Source organism: Panicum hallii, chromosome 6 (assembly GCF_002211085.1).
Source record: "Panicum hallii strain FIL2 chromosome 6, PHallii_v3.1, whole genome shotgun sequence".
Taxonomy (NCBI): domain Eukaryota; kingdom Viridiplantae; phylum Streptophyta; class Magnoliopsida; order Poales; family Poaceae; genus Panicum; species Panicum hallii.
The window spans coordinates 17,448,684-17,476,148 of NC_038047.1; the positions used below are offsets into that span (position 1 = coordinate 17,448,684).

Here is a 27,465-nt window from a genome sequence, read left to right on the forward strand (position 1 = left end):
AAAGACAAACAAACTGGTGTGACGGGCCCTAATCTGAATCTTTCACATAAACAGAGACCCCGTCACTTTCCAAGTAAATCCAACCTATTGAAAATGCTTTTACGGCCACGTGGTGGTTGCCGACTGGCCTGTCGGCGCTTCCACCTTCTGGTCCTTCGCGCCACTGGCTTCCTCGTGACGGTCGCTTAAAAAAACAGGCCCTGTCCAAATCCATTGAAACAGACGAGCCCATCACCGGATATGTGGGGGCCCACCGTTCGCATCCAGCTAGTTGACTTGATCTGGCTTCCCCCCCTCCCTTTTAATTTTCTTCTCCAAATTAATTTGGGGTCAAGCTGACAGGTTCTTGAGAAATGGAAAATGATCGTGCACGTTAATGTTGTTTAACAAAGTAGTAGGGAATAATTTAAACAAAGCTGAATGGGTACCTTTATATATCAAGCCAATGGATTGAAGCCTCTTCATGCCCCCTTCACAATGATTGTTAACAAAGAGGATTAGTTTATGCACAAATGTAGCTCTCCTTTCTCCTGAAGTCGCCGATTATTGACACTTGTGTATCACTCATCCTCATTGGAAAATCGGAGCATCTGGCGTCTGCTCAGCAACACGGTCTCTCTCAAAGGTTGGTGCTTTTTCTGCCTGCGGGTTTCTTTTCTTCCGGATTTGCAATAGATAAGCACGCGGTAATCCGTACGTCAGGAATTGTCATCTTCCACTCTGGATTCTCTTTGCGATAATCTATTCATCAGCAAAGCATCCAAAAAGAAGCTTTGTTATAATCCAGCAATCCCAAATCATTTTTCCTTTTTGGTTTCTTTGAAGATTCCGTGGTTTCCAGACGTGTACAGCACTGTTCTATCTGTTGATTTGACACTGCTGTGATAGCACAATCTTTTGCTTTTCTTTAGTTTCGCATCGCCTCGTTGAAGCGTAAATCTTGTTGAAGTCAGTTGCTATACATTATATTCTTGCACTGCGGAATCGATGGCCGGAGTCGAGGAAGAAGGCGAGGTAGCGGCGCTGCGGGAGGCTCTGTGTCAGCAGGCACGGGCCGTGGAGGAGCTGCGGGCGGAGCTGGAGGAGGAGCGGCAGGCGGCGGCGTCGGGCGCCGACGAGGCGCTGGCCATGATCCTGCGCCTGCAGGCGGAGAAGGCGGCGGAGCGGATGGAGGCGGAGCAGTTCCGCCGAGTGGCGGAGGAGCGGATCCAGCACGATGAGGACACGCTCGCCTTCCTCAAGGCCGTCGTCTTCCACCAGGAGATGGAGATCAGCTCCCTCAACCGCAGGCTGCTCGCCGTCCACGCCACCGGCGACGACCCGTTCTCGCCGGCCACCGTCGATCTCCCCTGGCTCAGGAAACTGGCCAAGAACGGCGTGGCGTCGCGGAGGAACGCGTCCCTCCCGTCGGCGCACCTGGAGGAGCTCTGCTCTGAGCTCGACGTCGTCGTGGACACCGACGCCGCCGACAAGAAGAACTTCGGCGACAGAAGGCCGGCGAGGACGGTGTCAGACATAGGCGAGGTGATCGGCAGGGAGGACAGGGCAAGGCACAACCAGTCGGCGCCGCCAAGGCTGTACCCGTCAGCCTCCCACCGCCTCCGCCGTGCACCGAGCTACTCCGTGCAGTGCCGCAGGACCTCGCCGGAGATCATCACCGAAGAAGACGAGAGATCCTGCAAGAGCAACGCCGCACTGGAAGCCGACATTGAGCAGATCAAAGCCACCGTGCAGTCGCTCCAGACCGAACTGTCAAAGCTGAGGGAATCCACCTTGTCCGTCTGCGATGCACATTCCCAGTTACTAAGCGAGATCCACTCGAAGCTCGACGTCGCCATGCCGCGGCAGCAGAGCCCTCAGGGGGGCCATGTATCAAGCCCTGTGCTGCCGAAGAAGGCAATCAGGGAAGCAGGCAGTAGCAGTTCGTCCAAGGAGCAAAGCTACCAGCCGCAGGGCGAGCTGCTGATGAACCATTTCATTGAGGTATGTGGCCTCGCCTTCTCTGCTGCCATTGTTAGGCCCCTGATCAAGATCGCTGCATCCATGTCACTGCTTAGGTGCCTCCTGATTTTGATCTTAGCTGTGGCGATAAGAAAAGTTTTGATGAGTTCTTGATGTGTAAGCGAAGCAGTTAATCCTTTCGCTAATGATTTTTTGTTAGTTCCCCTTTTAATCACCAGACGTTGTAATAATGGCGTCTCTTCAAGATGATTGATGCTGAAACAATAATTTGCAATCTTTTTCGCTTATAGAAACAATGAACAGCAAGATGACCAAGCCAATGCACGAGTGGCAACGAAAAATTGTCGCTGTAGAACTCTCCTACTGTATTCTCAGTGATCCGATGTGTGCTTGTTTACTACTCCAAATCCAAAGCAAATGAAACGAGTCAACGAATGATTTTTACTGCTGTGTTTTTTCATATGGATTTTTGTTGTTGCTAGCATCGTGATATGAGATAACTAGCTTTTGAGCTGCTTGGATAAGAGCGTCAACTGAATTATCTGTCTCGACAGGCGATGTTGTACATAGCATGAGAGATGAGACGGTGAAGGTCACAACAGCATTTATTGGTCCTGGAGATTGCTTAGTGCGAGAAAAAGACTGATGATCTGAAGATCTAGACAACATTTACTAGTTTTGAAGATTGCTTAATGTGAGTAAAAGATCGACGATCGCTAAATTCTTTCCTTTTTTCTGTTGTTCTTGCCACTGTTGGTACGTATTATGTGTACATAGCACATATTGCCGCGAGGATGAGATCCCATGTATTTATGTTACTACTGTGACAAGAAAAGGAAGTTCATGTAAAGTTATAATTGAGATAGTTGTAAATGTCAAATAGTCAAGTGTTTTCCCCTCCGCATCATTGGAAGCTGGAAATATGCTGTCTCCAGCGCTCACTGTCCATGGATAGTTTACCTACAATCATTTTCTTGGACAGGTGATTACCACCAGCAGCCAAATGTTCAACAAATAACCAGAATTAAAAAAAATTGAAGTTTAAACTGGAGTGCAATCCATCGAAAAGCCAAAGTGAATTAAAAATGTTCGAAACAGAGGATTAAGTGCAAAAAATATACACAATATTAACAACTTGAAATATTATTCCAACCAAGGCAACAGCCATTTCCAAATTCGGCACAACCCAGTAACCTTGTTTCCACGGAAGGAATGAATACCATAACCATGATAAGGAAGGGCTATAAGTAGCAGAAACTATGACTAATGATTGGCTATGTAGACTAGCTGACTGGTTATGTACTAAATTTTGCTAACCCTGCTGAACTTGCAATACTCTGTTCAAAAAAACAAAATAAGAGTCAGTTATTGGATTAAAGGACCAATAAAGAGAAATAAATCCCAGATAGAAATAAACTAGAAACAGCATACCCATAAAAGCTGATTGACCAATATTATATAACACCAAGAAATATGTAACTAAGGTAATATGATGAGGCCCAAAAAATCTTCCAGCTGTCAGTTAAGAAGAATCCTGGTAAAAATAATCACAAGGGTTAGCACCTCCTGACAAATTTGCAGCTGATCGTAAAGGAAAATTCTGTTGCAGTCCTATTGTTGGAAAAATTCTAAGTAGACAGGTAGTCCAGTTATAACCACATTTATCAATTTCAATTAGTAGCAAGTAGCAGCATTTCTCGGCAATAAAAACAATTAAAGTTTATTTGGATGCTTTAAGCTGTAACAGTAATATACTAATTAAGCTCACAGACCAGCCACTAGCGTGGTGATTGAATCGACTCTGCAAATTCATGACTCCCCACCAGACAAGTTTATGATCTCACTTTTTATACCTTTTCTTTTGAAGTTGAATTTGATAACCAAAGACTGCCTGATAACCTGATGGGGTCTGGTAAAAAATTTAAAACCGATAGCCTACACCGATTCAATGGATTTTAAGCTGGTCAAGGCATTAAGAATGTGTTTGATTTAGAGCCTAGTAGCCAAGCCCAGCAAGACAGTCACACAACTTTGATTTTGCTTGATCACAAATCAATTATTGTTTTTTGGCCTTGTTTTTTCCCTAGCGTGAAGTAGGCACTTTTGGGGGATTTTGTATAGCGAAAATTTTAGTTAGCATACCTAAGCACAACACAAGAATGAGAGAGCAGATGGAAACAAAGGTGTTGGTGCCACTTAGGGTGCGTTTGGTAAGCTGCATGGCCTCCAAGCCAGGCCCACGGGTGCAGGAGACCTAGCTTGGTAGCCTGGAGAGGCTTTTGGGCCAGACCCGCAAGCTCCTTAAAGCAGCAAAAAAACTGCATCCAGCGAAATGAAAATTTAGATCGTTTCTCCAAGGCCAGGCTTGCACACTGCAAAGTGGGAGAAAACACAGGCCCGCTCATGCGCTACTGGGCTGCACCTGGCGCACTTGCGTAGGAGGGGTGAATTTCCCAACCGCCACCCCAATATAAGCCCATCCCCATCCGCCTCCTCTCCCCTCTATTTCAATCTGCTCCAGTCTCGGTTCTTCTCCATTCCCTAGTTCAGTAGGCACATGGTTAGCCACAACCAGAGGCAGGGTAATCCACCAAAGCTTTAGGAGGTCCATTGATACTGAGCAGGCAGTTCCAGCAAGTTCTGTATGCAGTAGGCGAGCATGGAGTGAAATGATTAGGGCTCCACATCTTCCACCCACCCAAAGATACGAGGAAGCAAGAGGTGGAACACGTATTTTAAGGTAATGTACTGGATTCACAAATGCATTCATAAGTGCGATGCACATCTGAAGATCTAATTGAACTGTCACCATTTTGCATGTTAGGATTGCATTGAAGCAATTGATGGAACTCACATACTAGCCAGGGTTCTAGGCACATGTAGGGAGCATTTCGAGGTAGGAAGCATAACCCCACACAGAATGTTATGGCTGGCATGGTCTAGCTGAATACTTGCAGCTTTGGGACATGATCTCCAGCATTGCTCTTAATGTTAATGAAGATGTCCATCGGTGGAGGTTTGAATCCTCAGGGATCTTCTCTACCAGATCAGCCTATCGTGCTTTCTTCATCGGCTCCATCTCTTTCAAGCCTTGGAAGAGGATTTTGAAATCTTGGGCACCGGGCAAATGCAAAACATTCATTTGGTTGGCCATCCGCAACCGTTGCTGGACAGCTGACCAGCTACAAAAGAGAGGGCTCCCCCACCCAGATCACTGCCCCCTGTGCGACCAGGAAGACGAAACGGTTCAACATCTCCTCACTTCATGCGTCTTTGCTAGACAATTCTGGTTTAACATCCTGCAGGCCCTGAATTTGACAGTCCTGGTGCCAAATCGAAGATGTACTTCTTTGGCTGATTGGTGGAAAAAATCCTGGAGGAAAATACCCAAGCAACACAAAAAGGGATTTAACTCCCTGGTCATCCTGGGGGCTTGGACATTTTGGAAGCATCATAACGCTTGTGTTTTCAATGGATCCACCCCCAATATTCAGAGGGCCCTCCAGGCTTTTCAAGATGAGTTGGAGCTATGGTAATTGGCTGGAGCAAACGGCCTAACTGCCCTCGGCATAGGCCAGGTGGTTCAGTAGTTTTTATAGCCCTGTGTGTTGGTGGTCAGCTCCTTCAGTTAGTTTCTTGTAATAGTTCTTTTTAGCTGTCAAACACCAGCCCCATTCTAGTCCAAGGTGGGGTTTGGGTTCTGTAATTGGACAATTCCTTCTTCTTAATACAAAGATACGCAGCTCTCCTGCGTGTTCGAGAAAAAAAAATGTAATGGCTGCAGTGGACTTTGACCTCAGATTCACCTATGTCATTGTTGTGGAAGGGTCCGCCCATTATGCACTAATACTAGCTCATGCATTGGAAGTGAGACTACCTTGGAAGATGAAGGAGCTGACACTCTCCACTGTGAGCAGGTCTCTTCAGTTCAGTGTTGTTGAGTTGATTATTGAGGTACTGAATGTTGTGTGGTCTACCTTGCTTTGATCATGAAACAGGATGGTGGTTGAAGGTGGGATTACTTTTAAGGCTGAGGTGGATGCTGGGTGGGGGCTGCTGGTGGTGAGGATGATGTGGTTGGTATTCAGGGTCCAGTTGGTGCAATTCTTCCTCCTACACAAGCTGCTGCTGTTGACCAGGGTGGGCAGCAGCCTCCCATGAGGTGGACCAATGTCACCTCAGGTTTTGTACTGTGCCGCATGGCTGAGCTGATTAACAAGGGTGCTAGGGCAGACAAGGGGTTCAAGGAGGTTCACGTGAACCAAGTAGCCAAGGCAATGAGAGAGTTCTCTGGTGAGGAGGTCACCTCCACCCGGGTGTACAATCACATTCACAAATGGAGGCAGAGGGGGGGGGGGGGGGGGGGGAGCAAGCCGAAAGATCTGAGCAGTGCCCCTGGGATGAGGAGACTATGTCCATAGTCTGGAGCAGGAGCACAGCCTTGGCCATGTTAAGATAATGAACTGACAAATAATTTGTTTTCTGCTTTGTATAATATTCTAACATATACTTTGTTCAATGATTATGGTTGCAGGACCACCCTAAGGATGGTGACTTCCTCAACAAGCCCATCCAGTATCATGAGCAAATTGACCATATTTGGTGGTGCCATGGCAACTGGCAGTTATGCCATGGGTTCTTCAGAGGCACTGTGTCTTTTCTTTTCTGGCTATGGTGAGAGTGCAGCTACCAAGATGGAGGGCGCAGAGGTGAACATGGAGACCAAGGATAAGAAGACAGATTGTAGAGGGATCCAAGACTACAGAAGGATGTACAGCCGGGAACAAGCGCAAGAAGACCTTTGTGTTCTTCGATACCTTCGTGGAACCATTTCTCGACAGTTGTTCTTCCCTAGCTCTAGCTCTCTCCAGCTTCAAGTGTACTCTGATGCGACCTGGGCTAGTGATGCCTTCGATCATCATTCTTTTTCCGCTTAGGGCCTGTTTGAATCCTGGTGACTAAAATTTAGTCCCGTCACATCGAATGTTTGAACACCAATTAGAAGTATTAAATATAGGCTAATTATAAAACTAATTGCATAAATGGAGAGTAATTCACGAGACGAATCTATTAAGCCTAACTAATCCATCATAGCACATGTTTACTGTAGCACAACATTGCCAAATCATGGACTAATTAGGCTTAATGGATTCGTCTCGCGAATTAGTCTCCATTTATGCAATTGGTTTTATAATTAGCCTATATTTAATACTCCTAATTAGTGTCCAAACATTCAATGTGACAGGGACTAAAGTTTAGTCCGGGGTATCCAAACAGTCCTTATTGTGTCTTACTTGGATCCTACTTGATTGCCTGGAAAACCAAGAAGCAAACAGCAGTTTCTCATTCCAGTGCTGAGGTGGAGTTGAGGGCTATGGCGACTGTGACAGCTGAGGTCACCTGGCTCAGGTGGCTCCTTGACGATTTTGGTGTGACGGTCTCCACACCAACTCCTCTTTATTCATACAGAACCAATGCGATCAGTATTGCTCGTGATCCTATCAAGCATGAACTTACCAACCACATTGGTGTCGACACCTCATACATGCGATCGCAAGTGCACGATGATGTTGTGGCCCCTCGCTATGTGCCTTTGGAGTTTCAGTTGGCGGATTTCTTCATGAAGGCTTAGACGAAGTCGCAGCGCAGTTACTTCCTCTCCAAACTCAGTGTTGTTGACCCACCATGAGTTTTTTTTGGGGGGGGGGGGGCCGTGGGGGGAGGAGGGTAGATATACACTGTGTAACTAGTCACTAGTCTAGGGTGCTATCTGCACTTTGTACATCTTCGTAGCTGCCCCTTTGGGCATGGCAATAGATGAGTTGCTCATTCCTAACAGTGTTCAGGCCTTCAATCTGATGCCCAACTACATGCTTTGTTCTTGATCATAACTAAGGACTGAGCTTATTTTTGGCAGCACTGCTACAAAATTTTATAGATATCAGCTATAGCCGGTTTTATTTGCAGCCACTTATGCCACTGTAGTTACCATTAGTAGCCAGCGCGTCACCTAACACATAAGTGATGGCCTAGTGGTCCCACCAGTTGCTATGTCCCACCACACCTACGGGAATATACATACTAGCTAGATCAACGAAAAACAGTCTCCAGTTGTTCAATTGTAGCTGCATGTACTCACTGGTAAAAGTCTGGTTCTTGTAATCCTTGCTGGTCACCTCCTGATGACATTGTAATTTGTAAAAATGTTCTCTATTTTGCCAGAGCTTATCAGGCAATACCTTTTCCATTTCATAATAAAACGCCATAACTATTGACACCTTTTTCAGGTAAGGTCTCGCTTCCATTTTATGGTGAGGGAAATTAGGTCAAATGGTCGTCATTTTGACAGATTCAGGTAACATATTTCTATGACATGGTTCATTACCATCCTACTTATGTTTCGTCAAGATTAAATTGGTTAAGAACTAGAATTTCTATATACAAGTAAACATACCTGTCCTTTAAAGAAGTCCATCTTGGACCTTTAAAAGGTACATCATAGTGAACTCAGGGCTCGTCACCACTTTTCAAAACCAAGTGTCCATCTTCAGTAGAAATGCAGATCTCAGTCACGGCCTAAAAGTAACCAAACATGTCATAACTTTAAACATTAGAACAAACTGATATACCATGAAACCTGTTGCTAACATTAAGCCAAAACCACTAAAACATGCATTTTTCAAGAAACACTACTATCAGAAGTTTGAAGCATAATCCTTTGGCAAACAAAGGATAGCAACCTCATATACTGTGACACGGACCTAGCCAGGTACTCTTTTATCAGAAACAAAACATTGTTAGTTTTTGACTAGTCAAGTGCCTTCTACATTATACTAATGGTTTTATGGCGTCTACCCTACCGTACAAAAGAAGTCGAAATTGCATTTAACACTCAAATCTGTTATCTTATTGTAAACTCATACCTAGGGATATTCAATAGTGTAGAATAAGGCTATGACTCACAGATAAGGCACCAACAACGTCACATATCCCCGCCAAAGTGCACTACTATATAGGCTGAATTCTCAAGTTGGTGATAGTGTATGAAGGCTTTAGGATGGAGCAGGGTGTTTTTTTTTTCTCTCTCAAGCACGCAAGAGATCTGCGTATCATTATATTAAGAAGAAGAAAAGGGGAAGAGCCCTTGCAAACCCACCCACACCCACACTGAACCAGAATCACACCAAGAAGCTGCGTACTGTGATTCAAAGCGGTACTCATATAACTGATTATCACCAGAGTAGCAAACACATCAAATGACAAGGAAACAAAAACAAGGTAGGGATAATTGAAAGAGGCAGTTCTGCATGCACATCTGCCACCATCTGCAGCAGATCAAGGTTGCCGTGACAATACAATGCAATGGTATATGCAGCATCCCATCGCGTCGCTGTTGCGATGGCCATCATCACCCCATCTCCATTGAGGTGGTTTTCACTATGGCCTGGATAGTGTTTACCAACACGATTGATGGTTGTGTGTTGGGGATGTGGGACGCGAGTGCATGTTGTGTGTTTGTGGCAGCGGGGGAGTGGAACTGGGAGCAAAACAGAGCAGAAGGCATGATGGCCCCAATTGGGCTGGCCGGCTGGCTTGATCAAGGGTCGCTCGCCAAGTATGTTTGAATTATATATTTTTCAGTTCCTTTCTTGATACATATGGCCGTCCTAGAATCTATGTGGCTGCTGATCATTTATATGTTTGAATATCCATACATTCTACTATCATGTTTTTTATTTCATCGGACATAATTCTGAATTGAGAACCCCATCCCCAATCCGTAAACACATTTCCTGATTCACGAACAGAAGAGGTTTACCCCTAAGGTACCCAACTTTCAATTAACAAACCGTGAACCTATTCACAAACCAAACGAACCATGGTCCTAGTAATCAAGGTGAGAGAAATCAAGAGAAGATGCATGAAGTGAAGTGCAACTTTTGTGGTTTTAGGTTCCAAATTGTGCATCAGGTGCGAGGGATGTGAGTTGCGAAATGCAACTATTTAACTTGAAGGTTATTTGCTTATGTGATTGACTCACCCCACACACCCACCCACTCTCTCCCTCAAAAAAATGTGATTTGGACTTCTTGGAGTTTGGTTGTTTTGTTTCAAATTGTTGGAGTAGGCAGCAACTATAGGATGAGCAGGAAGGGAGACAGGGAGAGTCTAGACACACACAGTTCAGTTTTGGGACTGCACGAACTGAGAGGAGAGGCTAGGTTCTTTTTGAAGCATAAGCTTACATTCATTGGCTGCATATAGATACATATATATATAGGAAAGACCCAACACTACTGCTGTTGTCCAGCAGCTTGCAAAAGGCAACTTGACCACTGCTACTTGCTGTCAAAGACAGCTGCTAGACTTACTTGCTGACCAAGGACTGACCTTGCCGACCAAGAACTGACCTTGCTGATCAAGGACATACCCCCAAAGGAAACTAGACTTGCTGCCTAAGGAAAGACAGAAGATACCCTACACTAACATGAGTAAACTAACTCTAGTTAGATAGATAACTAACACAAGGATTACTGCTAACACAAATAATTTACTACTGCATCTTCATCGGTGAAGAGATGGGATGCCTAGCTCGTGGTAATATCATGCATTATAACATCACCGGTAATTTCCTACAGCTTTTATTAATGTACCAAACTTGTTGAGTAACATAAAGGAGCAACATAAAAAGCAATAAGTGATTTCGATCCACACCTGATGGTACTCCTTATCACTAATCTCTCTTTTTAAATGCGAAGAAGCAGTAGCAAGAATTTCCTGCTTGGTCAATGTTGCATTGGGTTCTTTCTTACGGAAGAGCAAAATGAGTACGTTCCTGTAGCAAAAATTCAATAAATAAAATGTACAGCTCCGTCATTTCATCAATATCAAAATGGTATTTAATGCATTTTCAATTAGCGTCAGTGCATTACCGTACAGTTCGTTTCTGCTCATGCCTTGCAACAAATACATCATGAACATTAACAGCAACTAGAGATATTGATCTTTTGAGCTCATCAGGAGAGAGCGATGCACAAGATTTTGCAGCCTCGCACAGAGCTTGCAGTTTTGATCCATCCTTTCTATTGGAAGCATATTTTGCAGCCAACTGACGCAAGTCTCTAACAACTGCCTGCATGCTGCAGTAAACATGTATGGATCATTTTATATCCCACTTAACTGTTAATTGGAACCTATCCAAGATGTAATGGCATATAAATTGTTGTTAATATAATATCAAACTAAATAAGATGTAGTATGAAGGGGAAAATATTCAGGAAGCAATTAGAACTGGCTATGAATGAATTTACTCTAAAGAGTCACAAGATACTGAATCGAGAAATTTTTGTTGTGAATCAAAAAAGATAAAAAAATCAGGGCAACATGTGAATTTATAGAACAGACCTGCGAACTTTGTTGGCAGCGAAAACAGTACCCAAAACATGCACATGGTCATCACTTACTTGAGCAGGGCCATCCCTACCCTTGCTTGTATTTGGATTAGGCCCTTTGGAAGCAACATTAGGTCTGGTTGAATTCTTGGTCTTCCGTTCCACTGTTCTGGACACTTCAAGAGACTCACGGATAGTCATCTCATGAGTGGACCAAGCACACTCTTGTTCATTGACTATGTGAGGATAGCGTTTTAGAAAGGACAAATCTGAGGATATAAATTTATAGTCCTTCATAACTCCACGTCTTTTACACAATGGAAACAGTATCCTCTTCCTCCTAAGGTCATCCGGTTTGATCCATACTCCTAGAATTTTCTCAGGGATGGACTCACTTTTTGTAAATTCAAGAAGGATTCTGTCTCTTTTGGAAGCATATCCATCATCAAACAACAAAGAACTTTTGCATACCCATAAACCACGCACCAAATATGCATAGTCTGGAAGGACTTTCAGGATTTCTTCCTCTGAATAGGTAGGAGCAAGGTGCTTCAGAGCATCAAATTGATTTACTTCTGAAACCTATTTTAACAGGTAAACATAAAGAAGAAAGTAGAAAACAACTTCAAATATTGACCTGTTCTTCTCAACTCGTTAGAGTTCGAATTATTCATTAAAACAGGAGTGTCTCAATCTAACCTCAGTAAACCATTTTTTAAGGCGTTCTTCAAGTGGTAGCAAAAGCATCTCCCTGTTATGAAATGCAGATCAAAATATTAAAAATGCATTGCACGGTTCAGACACAGTGACAACAATCAGACAAGTGAAGGAAAAGCAACATAGGGTTATACGCAAAATGCAAAATAACACATTTGAAGCAAGATAGTTTTGCTGCAAAATATGGATGTAGCAAATTAAGTTGCGCTTTTGTAGCATGCCTTGTGAACTCAGTATCAGAAATTTCCTACCATAGGGGGGAAAATAACACCACGCAGTTCAGAGTGCGTGAAACATCTTCATAAATATCAAAAAGCAATCAGAGAAACACAAATATTCTTCAACTAATATGTCTGAAATCAAAATTCAAATAACAGTAACCCTAGTATGTCTAATATCAAGTAGTTAACCTACTGTCTAATTAACTGATTAATCCCACGAGCAAAAATAGTGAGGATAGGAATGTTTCAGTGTTTACCATTATCAGGTAGAAGATGTGAATACAGCATGCTATGATGTGGTGTCATGACCCATCAGTGAAAGTTGGGGTACTTTTAATAACATCCAAAGTGACATTCTTTAATGACCAAATGACAAAGGGAGCAGAACAGCAGATTGGATTGTTATGATGCTCTACACAACAAGAGGAGGTGGTGCGCAGTTCAGAATTGAGCAAGACAAACACATTAGTCCCCCAGTCTAGATCTATCAACTCTCCGTTGCACCTCACTCCAAGCTGTTTCCATCCTACCTCTTAAAACTAGGAAACAGGGTCCTGACAGGGTGTCACAATACCTCCTACTTACTATAGTCACCTAATTTCTTCAATTGGCAGTTTGCAGACAACATTACACATACCATAAACCAAGAGCCTGTTTGGCACAGCTCCAGCTCCGAGATCCATGCAAGATCTAAGAGTTTGTACAATAAAAAAATGATTTAAAAATGTATTTTATCCAAAATAATAGAAAAGTTGCTTAACTAAACACCTTTAATGTTCCCAGAGCACCAGTTCCAAGAGTTTCTGGAGCTAGGATTTTTTTTACCGAATAGGCAGGAGAGCTGCCTGTCATTATATTAAGAAGACTGGAGCTAGGGATGACCATTTCCAAAAATTCTTGGAGCTGGAGTTGTGCTAAACAGGCCCTTAACGTATCTGCTTTTATCAATTTATCCTACTTGTTTTTCCCAACAAACAATCTGCAGAATTCTTGTTTTCCTCAAGTTATATACAGCTGACGAATCGATGACTTGAGAAATCAACTAATAAAAAAATGCAGAGATAATCCTTCCATAAAATATAAAATCAAAGAAAAGGTACACTCAGAGAAGTTAAACATTACCACTATCGTAGTATAATCATAAAATGAGCTGGTCCACCAAACACTAACAATTTCTCATAACCACAAGGAGAACAGGGAAATGACGTGCACTGCACCTTATTGCTTGGCATTTGTTAATATGCTTGCTCCTAGTTGAGGCTCCAGGACACAAGGACATTACATAATCAGAGCTGAACAATAAGACAGGATCAGTTGTGTTGGCAAGGTAGGTAAAAAGGACGACTGTTTGATAAAACTTCACATTACCCCTAACAACGATAACAACAAGCAAATAAGGAAACATAAGATGCCAACGAAATAAATTAAAATACCCAATGTAGTTATTGCAGTTCTAGTTATTTCTTTTCGTTACAATCAATATGAAGTGGGAGGATGCAGCCAAGAGAGGCTTGAAGGAGCGTACTGTTTAATTATATAGACCACATGAAACTATGCAATCCATGTGCTCAAACCATGAGCTACGATATTGATAATGTTGCTATTTTTTTACTCAGATATTCTCTGATTTCAACTCTCATTGAGGTCAATATCTAGCCTACACCAAACCTGTTTTGGACAAAAAAAATATCGTTATTTTTATACCATGCATGCATATGCACTATTTGCAGTCTCAATATTATGAACATTGAAAGCTTTGGAATCAACACTCTTGATCCATACCTACGGAAACTACAAATATCAAAATTGTACATACATTTTTGGCTATTATGTGCCAAATCAAACACTCAGGTGAACAATTCCTGCGTTGATTTCATATGTTTTTCCTATCCATACATTGACAATCAAGTGCTCCAAAATCTCTACTACAGTAAAAAGAACGAAGTTGGACAAAATTTGGCGCGACCTTTGACCCGGTCAGTGTGGATCTGCCAACTCCGCATCTTAGCCATCCGATCAATCTTTCCGTCCGATCTGAACAGCCCACCCCCTCCTCCCCGACCCGCCTCTCACCCCGCGCTGACCGACGGTTCTTCCCTCCGAATCCCGCCGCCATCCCCCATGCTCCGCCCTACCACTCTCGGTCCGCCCTCCACCTCGCAACTCAATCCCTCGGGCCGCAACCGCCGCCGCCGTCCTCCCCAACGCGATGCTGGACGCCCTCCCCTCACGCCGGACTCCCAATCTCTTCGACCTCACATTGCGACTCAAGCCCAAGCGACGCCACCACCGCGCCACCGCTGCAGCCGACCCGCACCTACGCCTCGCCGTAGCGCCAACCCAGACACCACAAGCCGCCGCTGTTGCACCGTCCAGCCGTCAACACCTTGTCGCGCCGCCGCGAGGTAGCCCTGCTTACCGCAGCAAGGGGGTACCCGGCACCAGCGCGAGGACGATACCAGGCAAGGAAGCCAAAAAGGATGGCGGTGTCGAGCACGAAGAGCTAGGCAATGTGGACGAGCAGCAGCGCCTAGCCGGAGACAGGTGCGGAGCCAGCGCTGACCCTGCAATAGCCGCGCAAAGCGACGCAGCCCCCAGTGCAGGCCGCCTCAGGGTAGCCGGACTAGTACGTGACCCCGTCGGCACCACAGACCGAGTCCGGGCGGAAGCACCACACCAGGCACAGCTGGACGTCACCGTCGCCATCCGCCTGCCTCCCCATTGTGTACTGGTCTGATTGGCCACGTGATCTGTTCGTGCGTGGGGTAAATAGTAACAGGATTTGTTCAGCTGATTGTTCGATGGGCGTGGTGCAGTGTGGATTTTTACTGCTATTTGGGTTCAGGGAAAGATAGTCACTTGTACTGCCGCATCTATGTTCTGGTTCTGACTCTTAACAGATTGATGTTTGTTTTCCAGGGCTTGCCTAAGCTCAGAACCACCTGAGGGATTTACTGGCTGAAGCAAAGTTAAGACATTGTTATGAAATATGAAGGTTAGTTCTTCTCTTGAAAGGAGTATATCTCAGCCCTGGTACATGGGCAGGCTATCTTTTGATATGAAAACCACATTGACTGAAAGATCATTACACTTTGCGCTAGATTCTTTTGAAAAAAAATTGAATTGCATTGCGTGGGCTTCACTGAAATATCTAATACATAATTCAGAATGGCTTTTGCATCTACAATATAATTAGCTGATTTTTGCTCCATTGGATTTACAGAGTATACCACAACTTTGTGTGGCACTACCACTTCAGTTGCAGATACTGCTATATCGCTTGTTTGACTGCATGCCATAGTTGTTACTTATGGTTTTGTTCAATTGCAACATTGAGTCCAGTGTTTTGCATGGTCTAGGGAAACCTCATGTGTGTTGGCTAGCTCTTGGCCTTCACCTCTCATGCGGCAGCAACATCCTCAGCAGAAAATTTTGCAAGTTTTTACAACACCATGTGACACTAATGATTTTTAAGCCTGCCATATGCATGGAGAAACATACTCACTTTTGATAACTGTTTTCATTTTTTTCTGCAGAAAATTGAAAGCAGAAAGGGATGTATATTATACAAAATAGTAGGAGCTCACATCAAGCACAATAAGCTCAGTAGGTGGGCCCAACTGTGTCCTATCAAAATTTTAAACTCTTCAGATGCTGCTTCTGGATAATGAATTTGGCTTTTGACCAAAATGCTAAGTAACTATTCAACATGAAGGCATTTAGCATTTGTATAGTTCTGTAGCTTTCACAGCATCAATGTAATTTCAGCAAAGCACTTTTCTTTACTCAATCTGCATACATGTAGTTTCTTTTTCTTGATAATGCTTCATGTTTCTTGATAGTGATCATTTTGATTTGCGTGTGCCTTGCTTTGTTTATTTTAAAATCTAAGATCTTGATTATCTATTTTCATTCTTATTTTGTACAGTCCTACACTAGGTGGAGAACACAGCACATAATCAAACAGTGTTTTGCTACCTCGTGGAACATCTGGGTGTCATTACTCACTAATTGAATTTTGTTTTTCAGAGGATGCACCCTTTTCCATGTTGAATTGGAAAAATTGCGCCTCTCATGTGAGAGGGTAATTAAGAGAGAGAGGGTAACTATCAACCACCCTTTGAATAATTATATGTGCTTAGACAAATTAGAGGGAGTTAAGGAGTAAGTGCATGGTGTGGAGGGAGGTTTGGGACACTACTTGGACTCACGGAAGTGTATACTCTACGGTGACCCGATTTAGTTTCATGGGCTTATACTAGCCTGGTTAAGATCTAGAACCAGGCCAGCTCAAGCCTGTCTTCACTAGTACATTGATTCATGTTTGGTTGCATGTACCAGCATAGCCTGACTTAATTTTGTTGGGTTTGGTTTACTTGCACCTCTAAGTGGCGTCACCTTATCTTGGCAACCGGTGAGCCGTTGGCCTTCACCTCCTCTCATCTCATCTACCTCCGTTCCACCACCATGAGCTCCCTCCAGCTCAGCCACCGAGTGCAGGCGAGCTCCACCGGCTGCGCAAGCGGGAGCCGCGCAGGCAGGCTCGGCCGAGCTCCGCCGCAGCGCGTGGGCGGGAGCTGCGGGGGCAGGCTTCGCTGGTGAGCCGCCCGCACGAGGCGTGCGTCGGTGCGTGTAGGAGGCGCGCGGGCCAGCTCCTCGAGCTCCGTCAGCATAACACTGCCGCATGCGGGCAGAGCCGCACCGTCTCTGCCGAGCTCCATCGGCCCGCCGCCGCCGGCAGGCTCCGCCGAGCTTCGCCAGCCATGCGAGCGAGCTCCCCCACGTGAATTCTTGAATCCCCTATCAAATTCTTGATTCCTCTCTTGATTTCCGATCGATTCTTGGTCTCCCCCATTTAATTCTCAGTTCATTCCTTATTTCCTTCCATCGTCCGAATCTGCTTTCTTTATTTGCTCAATTTTGACCTCGTTATCGAGGGCCAACCTCCATGCCGCTACAAGGTCTTTTCCCCAGCCTGATCTGTAACCTGTACTCTATGTTTGTTTTCTTCTCCTCCTCTTAATGAAATACGAGCTCAGGCACGTTCGGGGAAAAAACATCTTAGATCTTTGTGAAGTTGCGCAATATCCTGTTTTTAGATACAGGGCCTTAGTCCCTGACTTTTCTGAAGGCGTGCGTGGGAACTGGGGTTAACCAGCTCCATTCCTTGGAGCTTAAGCAGATGCACCGATGTAGCACCACAAGTCTCCAAACTCTGGTTCATGTGACTTCCTCATTTTCTTATGTTGCAGTTACAGTCTTTGTTCAGGGAAAAAAATGTAACTGTTCACTGGGACAGTTTTGGACTTGTATACATCGTTTATGTGCTTTAGTTGACTACAATTACTCCGAAATCTCATGAAGAGTTTTTGCAGTGCACCAGCACAGCAATCAACTATATTAAATAATTCATATGAAAAAATGTTATCACCGTAGCAACGCACGGGCATTCAACTAGTGGTCCTAGCTAGGGAAGTTGGTATCTAAACCAGCCAATGTGACTGCTGGTCTAAAAGGCAGTCACCTACCAGCCTCGGCACAAGGCACCACCCTTCTGCCTAGTGCTTGATTGGCGCATCACCCGACTAACCCATCTTAATGCCAGCTTACTGGTATTTAGGCATTAGGTATCATGCCATTTTTCAGCCTGTCCCATACAACAGAATATGACACAGCAACAGCAATCATATCTTGCTAGAAATAAACTGACAAGCAAACAGGAACCAAAGAAACTGCAAACAAGTAGCAAGTTTTTTACGATGTAGTAAACTAATCTTTTTGGATCCATTTAGACAAATTTGTTGCAAACAATAAATACAATCCAGCACTCCCCTGTTACAATTCAAGGCCATATCACTTTCTAGTTTATGCCAATTTTGATGTAATCTGGTTAAGTTCAATATTGGCAAATCTGCTATTTTTTTAAAGTTTCCCTCCCAAAACGAAGTCATGTCATGCACCTTACTACTTTCGTTATCAACATTTATGAAAATTTAAACTGGTCATGTGAACATTCGAAAGGTACTTCCATACTACTATAGTTTTAGTGAGGCTTCCAATCTAATATTATATTAATTATGTACTATGTGGTCTAGTGTGTACATATATCAATTTAATAAAAGGAAATGATCACAAATAGATTTGCGGTATAATTGAACCACTTTTTAGAAGACAAGATGAAAACAAATGAATGAAGACACTCACTTGCTCATTGTGAAATCAATAGGTCCACCCTCGTTTGATATCATCTTATCATGGTACTTGGTTGCAATATTACTCTCTGCTGGTTGGTACGTGAGAGAAATCCATGGCTGGAACAACAAAAGTATTATGTCAATAAACAGAACAGATAGGTACATAATGAGTCAGGGTGGGCATAATTAACCCAAACCGACGAAACAAACCGAAATGACCGAAACCGAAACCAAAAAAACCGAAACCGAAAAATTCGGTCAAATTCGGTTCTAGAAAGTAACTAACTGAATTAAACTCGGTTAATTCGGTCTTGACCCTAGGTTAACTAAAATATACGAATTAACCGAAAATGCACACTAAAGCCCAACACAATTCCAGCCCAGACTGGCCCAATAGCCCACCAATGCAAACCCTAACTATAAAACTAAGTCACTCACCCTCACGGCCTCACCCCTCCCCATTCCCAATTCCCAGTCCCACCCCGACGCCCCACCAGACCAGCAGCACACGCCGCACATGCTTTCTAGCCGGCGGCCGGTGCCTCACCTCAGCACCTCGGCTCGCATGCTACAAGTGGTGCTGGTGCCGTGGGCCGGCGGCCAGCGGGACCCACGTGTCGCGTGCTGCAGCCGCGGCCAGCGCCCAGCGGCGCACCCGCGTGCGGCTCGCTTGCTGCAGGCCAGCATCTCCCGATCCGCGTGCTGCAGGGCTGGATCCGCCTTCTTCTCCCCTCCTCCGCGGCTGCAAGCTTGTTGTAATTTATCTCTTGATTTGGGATCGATTTTGTACGTTGATTTAAGGATGGATTGTTTTTGGACTTGAGCACGACTTTTTTTCTGTAGATTTGGGCATCGGTCAGTTCGGTTAGAACCGAAGACCGAAACCGAACTCATCGGTTCCGAGAAATTTATAGAACCGATCGGTTCTCATTTTCAGGTAACCAAAATTTATTGAAAACCGAGGAACCAAACCGATCGGTTCAGTCTAGCCGAATGCCCACCCTGAATAATAAGAATGCAAAAGACTGAACTTTTGTAATAGTTACCAAAAGCAAACTTGAGTAACACATGTAAATCACAACATTATGTGGCCCATCGCTCACAAGAAATGGTAAAACAGATCATAACAGTACCAAAGGTGAGCTTTTAGACTAGCTAATGCAAACAAATTTCTAAGAAAGTAAAATTAAAAATGGTATCATTATATCTAACCTCAGAATCTTCTGCATGGTCCTTGGAATCTTCTGGGCGCTCATCTCCCTGTAAGCACAAGATATATGATCATGAATACATCATAACACCAGAAGCCACGTTCAATCCACTCTTATTAATAGTGGCACTCCTCTTACATGTAACTTGACCAATATAACCACAACAGAAAGTAAGAAGCTTATGAACCAAAAAAATGAGGACAGCCCAATAAAGGGGAAAAATAATGCTGATAATAGTAAGGGAAAGCAATATTAGAAGGTTTATCAGAAACACCAAGGGCAAAACATGTTGTACCATATTCCAAGCTCGTATCAATCTATTCTCCTTGGCATTTTGGATCAAAATAAGCGAATGATGAGAAACTCCTACACCAATGCAAACAGAACATATGACTCATAATTGCAGGCAATTAGACTCAATCAGATGTTCTATACATAAACATTATAACTATTGGACAAGAGAAGATTTTGCATGTATAAAACAGCAAACTAGTTGATTTCATAATTTTAAGGCCAGCAAACCTTTAGAGCAACAAATGGTACAAAATCTGACAGACAGAGAACTTGTGCAACACCTTACGAGATGGAGCCTTTGAGCCACTAGCACCACCATTCATCTCCCGAGATTGTAAAGCCTGCCTATTATATGCTCGACCAGAAATTACATGTGACATTGATGGTCGCAGTTGCACCACTGCATCAATGTGATTCAAATGAACCTGTAAAATAAAACAAGAGATTGACTCCACAGAACATCATACTAAATAAACATCTAATGTTAGTGATTAGTCCATGTTGCCTAGTAAGCAACCAGCCAACAAGTTCTATGGAGGCAAAGATACAAATGTGTTAAGTTTTGAATTACAATTAGTAACTGCTAGATATAAAGGACAAGAAGCTATGAAGGTCACAAACTTAGTACCAGCGGAACTGTGGGGGTACCTTGGGTAAAGGAGTGTTCAGGGGTACAGATTGAATCAGCAAATATTGTAAATAACTATAATTAACTAGTACTAGTTTTATCTCTGACTGATGTATTACATCAGCTGCGACAGAACATATCAAATGAAATGGTAATACAAGATTAATGAAGCAGTCACGAGTTACATTGCCTGGGGGCTTATTCAGATAGGAAGGCAGCAACTTAATAACCCCTCATTCCAAATTATAGTTCACTTTAGCTTTGCCCTAAGTCAAACTGCTCTAACTTTAACCATGTTTTTTAGAAAAATATATTAACATCTATAGTACCAAACAAAGGCATTATAAAAACATATTTCAGTGGACTTAACAAAACTAATTGGATGTTGTAAATATTGGTGCTTTTTCCTATAAACTTGGTCAAATTTAGAAGCTTGACTTAGACCAAAGCTAAATTGAACTATAATTTGGAACGGAGGGAGTACACAGGAAAAACACTAACCTGTCCCTACTAATACAGCCAAAATGAGCAATATAAACATTTAGGATTTGCTTCACTGCTGCTGCCATAAATATCCAACCTACTCCCTCCGTCCCAAAAAACAAGTTATTCTAGGACCAAAATTTGTTCCAAAAAACAAGTCATTTTACCTATTTAGAAAGTGCATGTGCATGCAAGAATCAATTAGTGCCAAATATGGATAATAAATAGGGGCAAACATGGCCATTTTACCTCCTTGCTAATCTATCATAGAATTTCATTAATGACTTGTATTTCAGGACGGAGGGAGTAAGTGTGGAATGCCACAATTCCATAGGCTGTAGCTACCTACTCATTAGCAATTTGTGTCCACCAACCAAAGAATCACAGAAGCTGTTATAGTACTTACCAAGTTGCCTTTAAGAACGCCAACCGCATAATCAGAAACATCTTCTGCCTTTGATGATGAAAGTGTCTGTTAACAATACAAAGGACAGAAACACGATATCAATGAGATATGAACAAATGTGCGAGCAAATTATTTGAATGGCAGCAGAACTACTACCCAATTAAGATACCATCAGAAGTGCTAGAGAAGAATCTTATATTAGCTTAACTAGCAGAACTAAAGTTTATTATGATTCAATATACTCCCTTTGGTCACAAATACTTGGCAATTTTAAAACAGGCACCGCCTTGAAAACACAATTTCACAAACTAAACTTTTTAACCGGAACTGTGGTGGTAAATACCCAAGTGAGATCATTTGTTACTCATATAACAAGAAAGAAACAGGGTACAATGAGGCCAGACACCCAACATTCAACAGCCAGCAAGCATGGTTTTTAAGTCGTAGCCTTGGTGTCCAGGCGGAATTTCAATCCTGGCGTCACGGTCGCCACGACCTCCCCGTGTATGGCATCCAAAGTCGTCGCCTAGGCATGATGTGGCGCCATTTTTCCACCCAGCAGAAGCTGCATGAGCCAAATCAATTCTACGGGGGAAAATGGGCATGGCGTGGAGCTGCGCCCGCGGAAAGGCACGGCGCAGAATTGCGCGCCCGGGAGCCAAAAGAGTTGCATGCGGGGGAGAAATGGTGGGAGCAGCGTACCGTGTCCGTGCGGAGGAATCATGCGCCTACACCTCTCGTGCAACCCCATCTGGGCCGCATGCTGATTCAGAGAGAGGGAAGGAGAAACGGAAGGAGGGTGGCGGCACGGGGCCTCAGTACAGCTGCGCCCGTACCTTGGTCCAGCGGCTCCCGTCCCTTCTGCTGTGACCAATCCAGTCCGCCTAAGTCTACATCCAGGCGCTCATCAGGCTCATAACCCTTCTGCTCCGACATCCACTCCACCTCCCCATCCTCCCGTGGTCTGCTATCAGTACACATGTACCTCTTCCTCTCCCCTCCTCTACTCTGGTGTGCTGCCTGCTGTAGGATGCAAACAGCATTGGCTGCTCTGCTCCATACATATTATATAACAAGGCAGCTTTGTGTGAATGTGTGCCTGATGGCTGCTTCATGTGCTTGTACCTTACTGCATTTTGCTTAGTTTTGCTACTAGCTACTCTCAGCTTCAGAACTGACAGCAACAAGGTTTATGCTGCTTCATCCCAGGTTAGGATATGAGTATGGCGTCGCCTCACCGCGCGCCTTAGGCCCTGTTTGTTTCACAGCTTACGGGAACTTTTCGACCATTGGCTTTCGGGATCTCCAAAAGTCAAATGCTCTTAAAAGCCAGAAGCCAAAAGCACTCGGCCATGAGCTTTCCAGCTTGTGGCTTTTGGGGGCATCTGGATTTTGGACATTCCAAAAGCTAGCAGTCGAAGAGCTCAAACAAACAGGGCCTTACTCGCCTAGGCGTCTGGAAGGGGGTGGGTCGCAGAGCCTCACCTTACCGCCTTAATAACCATGCTAGCAAGGATGAATCCAAAGAAAAGAAAAAACAAGAGGAAAAGAAAAGGACCAAACACACCAGTATCCAACCAAACAAGTAGGCATTTTGGTCGTGACTCCAGCAAATTTTTGAGAGTTTGATTCTCTTTAAAACTATATAGATTGAGAGAATCAGATGCATAGACTTGTCTTGGAAAGTGGTTTCATAATATCTACCTTTTGTTGTATTTCATAGAGATATTCAAATAGGAAACAGTAATCGAAGTTACGCTTTGTGTCGTTGTCAAAAACACCACCCTTTTCTTGACTGGAGGGAAGTGATATGCATATAAAAAACACAAAAGATATTATATGCATTTTTCTTACCTAAATACCTTAAAAGATGTTCATAGTCAAAACTGACAAAATTTGACCGCATGCACGTATAAAGTGTCAAGTATTGGTGACCGGAGATTTATAGAACAAACAAGTGGAACAACCAAAATAGCATCCACCTTCTATTTCAGCACTAGTAACCAAAATTATACAACATAAGAATGTTTGTCTTCTTGTGCCACTAGATACTTCAATATATGCTACCAAATATCTCCACAGCCATCTAACTAAGCAGATCTCTGAATCTATTTTTCTTTCGCACTCACTATAATAGTGGCTTTTTTGAAAGAACCTTTAGTTCATTATTGGCTTTTTTGTTCCATTTCATACAAGTTGTTGATTTTTATGTTGGTTCACCAAGCCTATCACAACAATCCTCCTTCACCAGTTATGTATAAAAATCATAGAACAACGGTTGAGAAGAAACACTACATAAGCCACCAAAAAAATAAATAACATGTGAAAGTAGAAAAATAGGAGCATTTTACTACAAAAGGCACAAGTGAGTATCTAGATTATGCAGCACAGCAAGTGCACCAAACTGGCCCTCCAGTAACAAAATCATACTACTATCACTAAACCATGTGAAACATGCAGGTCATACATTTCTACTGAGCATCGCAAAAGATAATTTATGGTTAAAGCAAGTAAAATTTCATCAATGGTGGTGGTAGTTGTGGTCGACTCATGTTTGATATGGGCGCGTTTGTATTTTAAACCCAGGGTGTGTGTGGGGGTGCGTGTGTGTTTGTATGGCTATTTTAGCCTTTCGACTTCTTTCTTAATGCAATGATACGCAGCTCTCCTGCGTATTCAAGAAAAAAAAATTTCATCAATGCACAAAATGATGGCACTGCAATATGATTGCCATCCTGAAGTGGTGCAATAAGTTTAGATGCCTCTGAACCCATGTGATGTGATGATGCTGACAACCAGCTGCTGCACCACAAGGACAGGGTCAATTGATATTTCTTATACTTAGTGGAAACGATGCTGCATCCACTCTTTTGATGGAGTCTGACACTAAAACACGGGATCATACAAAACTCAATCTCAACAAGTGATTCTTATCCTAAATTACTTGATGCTGCAGAACACAGCTAGTCTTTATCTCTAACTCTAAGCTACAGCTGGACCTAACTAAACCCTGTCATATTTCACATTATGCCAACCAGAGATTATGCAATAGTAAAACAAACACCCAGCAGTTAGATGTTACATTGTGTAAATAATGAGCAGAAAGTTCATAATCAATCAAAACAACCACAAAGAGAAGGGGGACAAACGAAGCAGTGAAAACATAGTCACGAAAGTAAGAACAACAAGTTCTTAGTAAAGAACAAAATTACGCTGCACATGCACACTAAGTAAAGCAACCATTACACAACTAAGAACAAATCTAATGTTCGTCAAAAAAATGACAATCATGCAAGAGCCCAAACATTAAACATAGAAACATTATATTTTACTGACACTGATCAGATTAAAATAACATGTGAACACAAACTCAACTCTGCCTATGGGCATCACAGAGCTAATAAGTACATTCAAATTGTAATTTACCTGTTTTGTCAATCTCAAAGGTGCCTCTTGGTCATAATTTTCACTCTGTTTATTGACACTCAAATCAACTTCAACTTCTGAACTCAATGGCTTCACACGAACCTGATATATTCATAATCCTTTAGTTAATTAAGATAAGTACAAGTTAAATAATAGAAACTCAAGACAGCAAAAGAACATGTGCAGTTAATCCGGGATGTACCTCTTCACACATCTCATTTAACTCATATGGGCGCCAACATGGCCTCAGGGGATATTGCATAATGTACAGCTGTGGTATAGATTATAAATAAAATAAGTATTTAGAGATAAATATTGACAGAAACACAATTAGTAGAATAGAACAGAATTTATAGTTTAATTCATCATGAAAAAGAAGCCAACAGATGTTACTGCTGGATGTTTGGGGCAGATAAAAAAAAATTAACCTAGCATAGTCAGCTATTAACTTTTTCAGCAGGCCCTAATTGCTCAGCTAATTTGATTATATGTAGAAGTTTAGTACGAGTACATTCTTATTTTACCACAATCTAAAATATGAAGAGTTTACAATCAACACTTATAAGCCTTCTTATACAAGTTTGTACAATGCCATTGATTCTGAATAATGACTGCACGAACATGCAAAGATGAGGAGAAAATAGTTTACTTGATAAGCTCCACAATTCAAAAGCTAAAGAAAATGTAATACCCTAGAATAAACAACAGGGAACAAAGAAGCCATTGAATCTGATTACAAGAATGTGCAATGCCTAGCATAGAACAAAATATACCTCCCTGCAAAAGCACAAAATTTGTTCTTCTATCTCTTAAACAGTAGAACTGCTGTATCCAATAGGGAAGTGGATCTAGATAGAATTAGAAATTCTCCATGGAAATCTCATAATAAATAACTACACAACCCTACAAAGACTATCAGTTATGCTGCGTAGTTGTGTGGACCACTTTTTTCGCCAAGGCTTACTATGAAATTTAAATTGTTATGCAGTTAGTACAAAAAACGTTTTTGGACATAATAATTTATCGAAACAAAGGAGTAAACAAATGAGTTTTAGGATATCCAAATTTCATTCAAAAATTACAAAACAAGGTGAAAAAACCCAATTGAACAAAATCTGCCTAAATCCAAGATCTCATTCAGCCGAACAAAGATACAACAACACAAAATGCACAGATGTGTCCCAAGAATTGAAACAGAAAATTCGATGGTCATTACCATACCACTTCAGAGATATTAGCATGATCATTGCTGTACTACATCAGAGATATTCGCATGGTAACAACAGCAACAGTGCTCGTGAAATGTTAAACAACCTTATTAAGTGAAGTTTCCAGCAATACGACACCACAATAACAGAATGATCCAATTCAATCTGCCAATTATTTCAACATACTCCAATCTAAAGTGTATTACAGTTTGAGAGCAGGAAATAATTTATTTTAAAGAATCTCAGGAACCAATCCAGTGCTTAGCCAATTTAGGAAGAAGCACATCCTGTGATTAAGAGACAAGACTCTGAATGTTGCAGTTACACATGTCATTATAGTCGGAGCAATCACAATCCCCCAGCAGTCATCAATAACAAAATGAAACAAGTGACTTGTACAGGGTTCCGCTGGACTGGACATTACCTTGGTGTCGTCGTCGAAGGGCTTGGGGTTGAAGTACACATCGATCTCGCGCACCACGAAGTCGTCCTCCTCATCCTCCGCCTGCTCCCCCGCCGCCGCCCCCTCTCCAGGACCAGCAGCGTCCCCCGCCCCGTCCACCTCCATAGCGTCCACGCGATCATCCTCCTGCGGCGCCGCGGGGGCGGCCACGGGCCCCGGCCCCGGCTCTGGTTCCGGATCCGGATCCGGCTCCGGCTCTGATTTGGGCACGACCAGAGGTTCGGGCTTGGGGGCCACGGGCTTCGGCTTGGGCTTGCCCTTGGCCCTGGGGCGGAAGCGGGTGGAGGGGGCGCCGGCCGCAGCGGCAGATGAGGCGGCCGGGGCGTCGAGGGAGGCGAGGTCGGCCATGTCGACGTCGGCGTCGAGGGACGGGGGCTTTTCCCCGCCGGTCGCCATCGCCGCCGCGGGACCGCCTAGGGTTTCGTGGGTGGGAATGGGGGTTTTGGGATTTTGGAGGGACTGAGGTTTAGGCAGCAGTTTTGGCTTTTTTATTTTTTCTAGAGGAGTAATTTTGGCTTTTCGGCCTCACGAAATTCGCGTGCCGGCGGTTGCAGATACCCATGACCCAATGACCGTGACCGCTAATCGCTGATTGCCGGCTGAACCCACACGATCCGGAGGCTGTACCGTGACCGCTACTCCGGCCCGAACAGTTTTGGTCTGATTCCAGACCTCGCTGCCGTTGCCTTCTCTGCTCGTAAGGCCAGTCTCTGTCATGGCAGTGTCATAAATATTAAAGACCACGACACAGCAACAACTGCAACAACGACTTAGCCTTTTATCTTAAGGAAGTTGGGTAGGCTAGAGATGAAACCCACAGAAAATAAGAATAAGAAACATAAAAAGGGCATAAGCCAAAG

At 43.4% G+C, this 27,465-nt stretch overlaps 2 protein-coding genes across 4 annotated transcripts; one reads left to right on the forward strand and one right to left on the reverse strand.

Annotated features, from left to right (window-relative positions):
• The first annotated feature begins 407 nt into the window (after nucleotides 1-407).
• On the forward strand, nucleotides 408-2,879 carry LOC112897811. 3 transcript variants are annotated; one of them, XM_025966204.1, is made up of 2 exons: nucleotides 408-625; nucleotides 954-2,171. In XM_025966204.1, the coding sequence occupies exon 2, from the start codon at nucleotides 988-990 to the stop codon at nucleotides 2,113-2,115; it is 1,128 nt and encodes a 375-aa protein (XP_025821989.1). In that variant the 5' UTR covers nucleotides 408-625; nucleotides 954-987; the 3' UTR covers nucleotides 2,116-2,171. The 3 variants fall into 3 exon arrangements, with proteins under 3 accessions (XP_025821989.1, XP_025821988.1, XP_025821990.1); XM_025966203.1 differs by having other exon boundaries at nucleotides 409-625; nucleotides 912-2,171; XM_025966205.1 differs by adding an exon at nucleotides 2,517-2,879 and having other exon boundaries at nucleotides 411-1,983.
• A 162-nt stretch (nucleotides 2,880-3,041) lies between these two features.
• On the reverse strand, nucleotides 3,042-27,089 carry LOC112897810 (DNA-directed RNA polymerase III subunit RPC5). Its single transcript, XM_025966201.1, has 15 exons — nucleotides 26,567-27,089; nucleotides 25,137-25,205; nucleotides 24,935-25,036; nucleotides 21,509-21,574; nucleotides 20,273-20,416; nucleotides 19,699-19,746; nucleotides 18,497-18,603; nucleotides 13,510-13,584; nucleotides 12,054-12,105; nucleotides 11,368-11,936; nucleotides 10,896-11,102; nucleotides 10,678-10,798; nucleotides 8,417-8,538; nucleotides 3,394-3,496; nucleotides 3,042-3,299 (listed from the first exon to the last, which is right to left on the reverse strand). The coding sequence occupies exons 1-13, from the start codon at nucleotides 26,999-27,001 to the stop codon at nucleotides 8,470-8,472; spliced, it is 2,064 nt and encodes a 687-aa protein (XP_025821986.1). The 5' UTR covers nucleotides 27,002-27,089; the 3' UTR covers nucleotides 3,042-3,299; nucleotides 3,394-3,496; nucleotides 8,417-8,469.
• Between the last annotated feature and the right edge of the window lie 376 nt (nucleotides 27,090-27,465).

Coding starts and splice junctions, on each gene's coding strand:
- LOC112897811 (XM_025966204.1), top strand. CDS start 988: ATGGCCGGAGTCGAGGAAGAAGGCGAGGTAGCGGCGCTGCGGGAGGCT.
- LOC112897810 (XM_025966201.1), bottom strand. CDS start 27,001: ATGGCGACCGGCGGGGAAAAGCCCCCGTCCCTCGACGCCGACGTCGAC. Junction 25,037..25,136: donor TAAATGAGATGTGTGAAGAG/GTACATCCCGGA, acceptor TGAATATATCAG/GTTCGTGTGAAGCCATTGAG. Junction 21,575..24,934: donor CTTTGAGATTGACAAAACAG/GTAAATTACAAT, acceptor TATTGTTAACAG/ACACTTTCATCATCAAAGGC.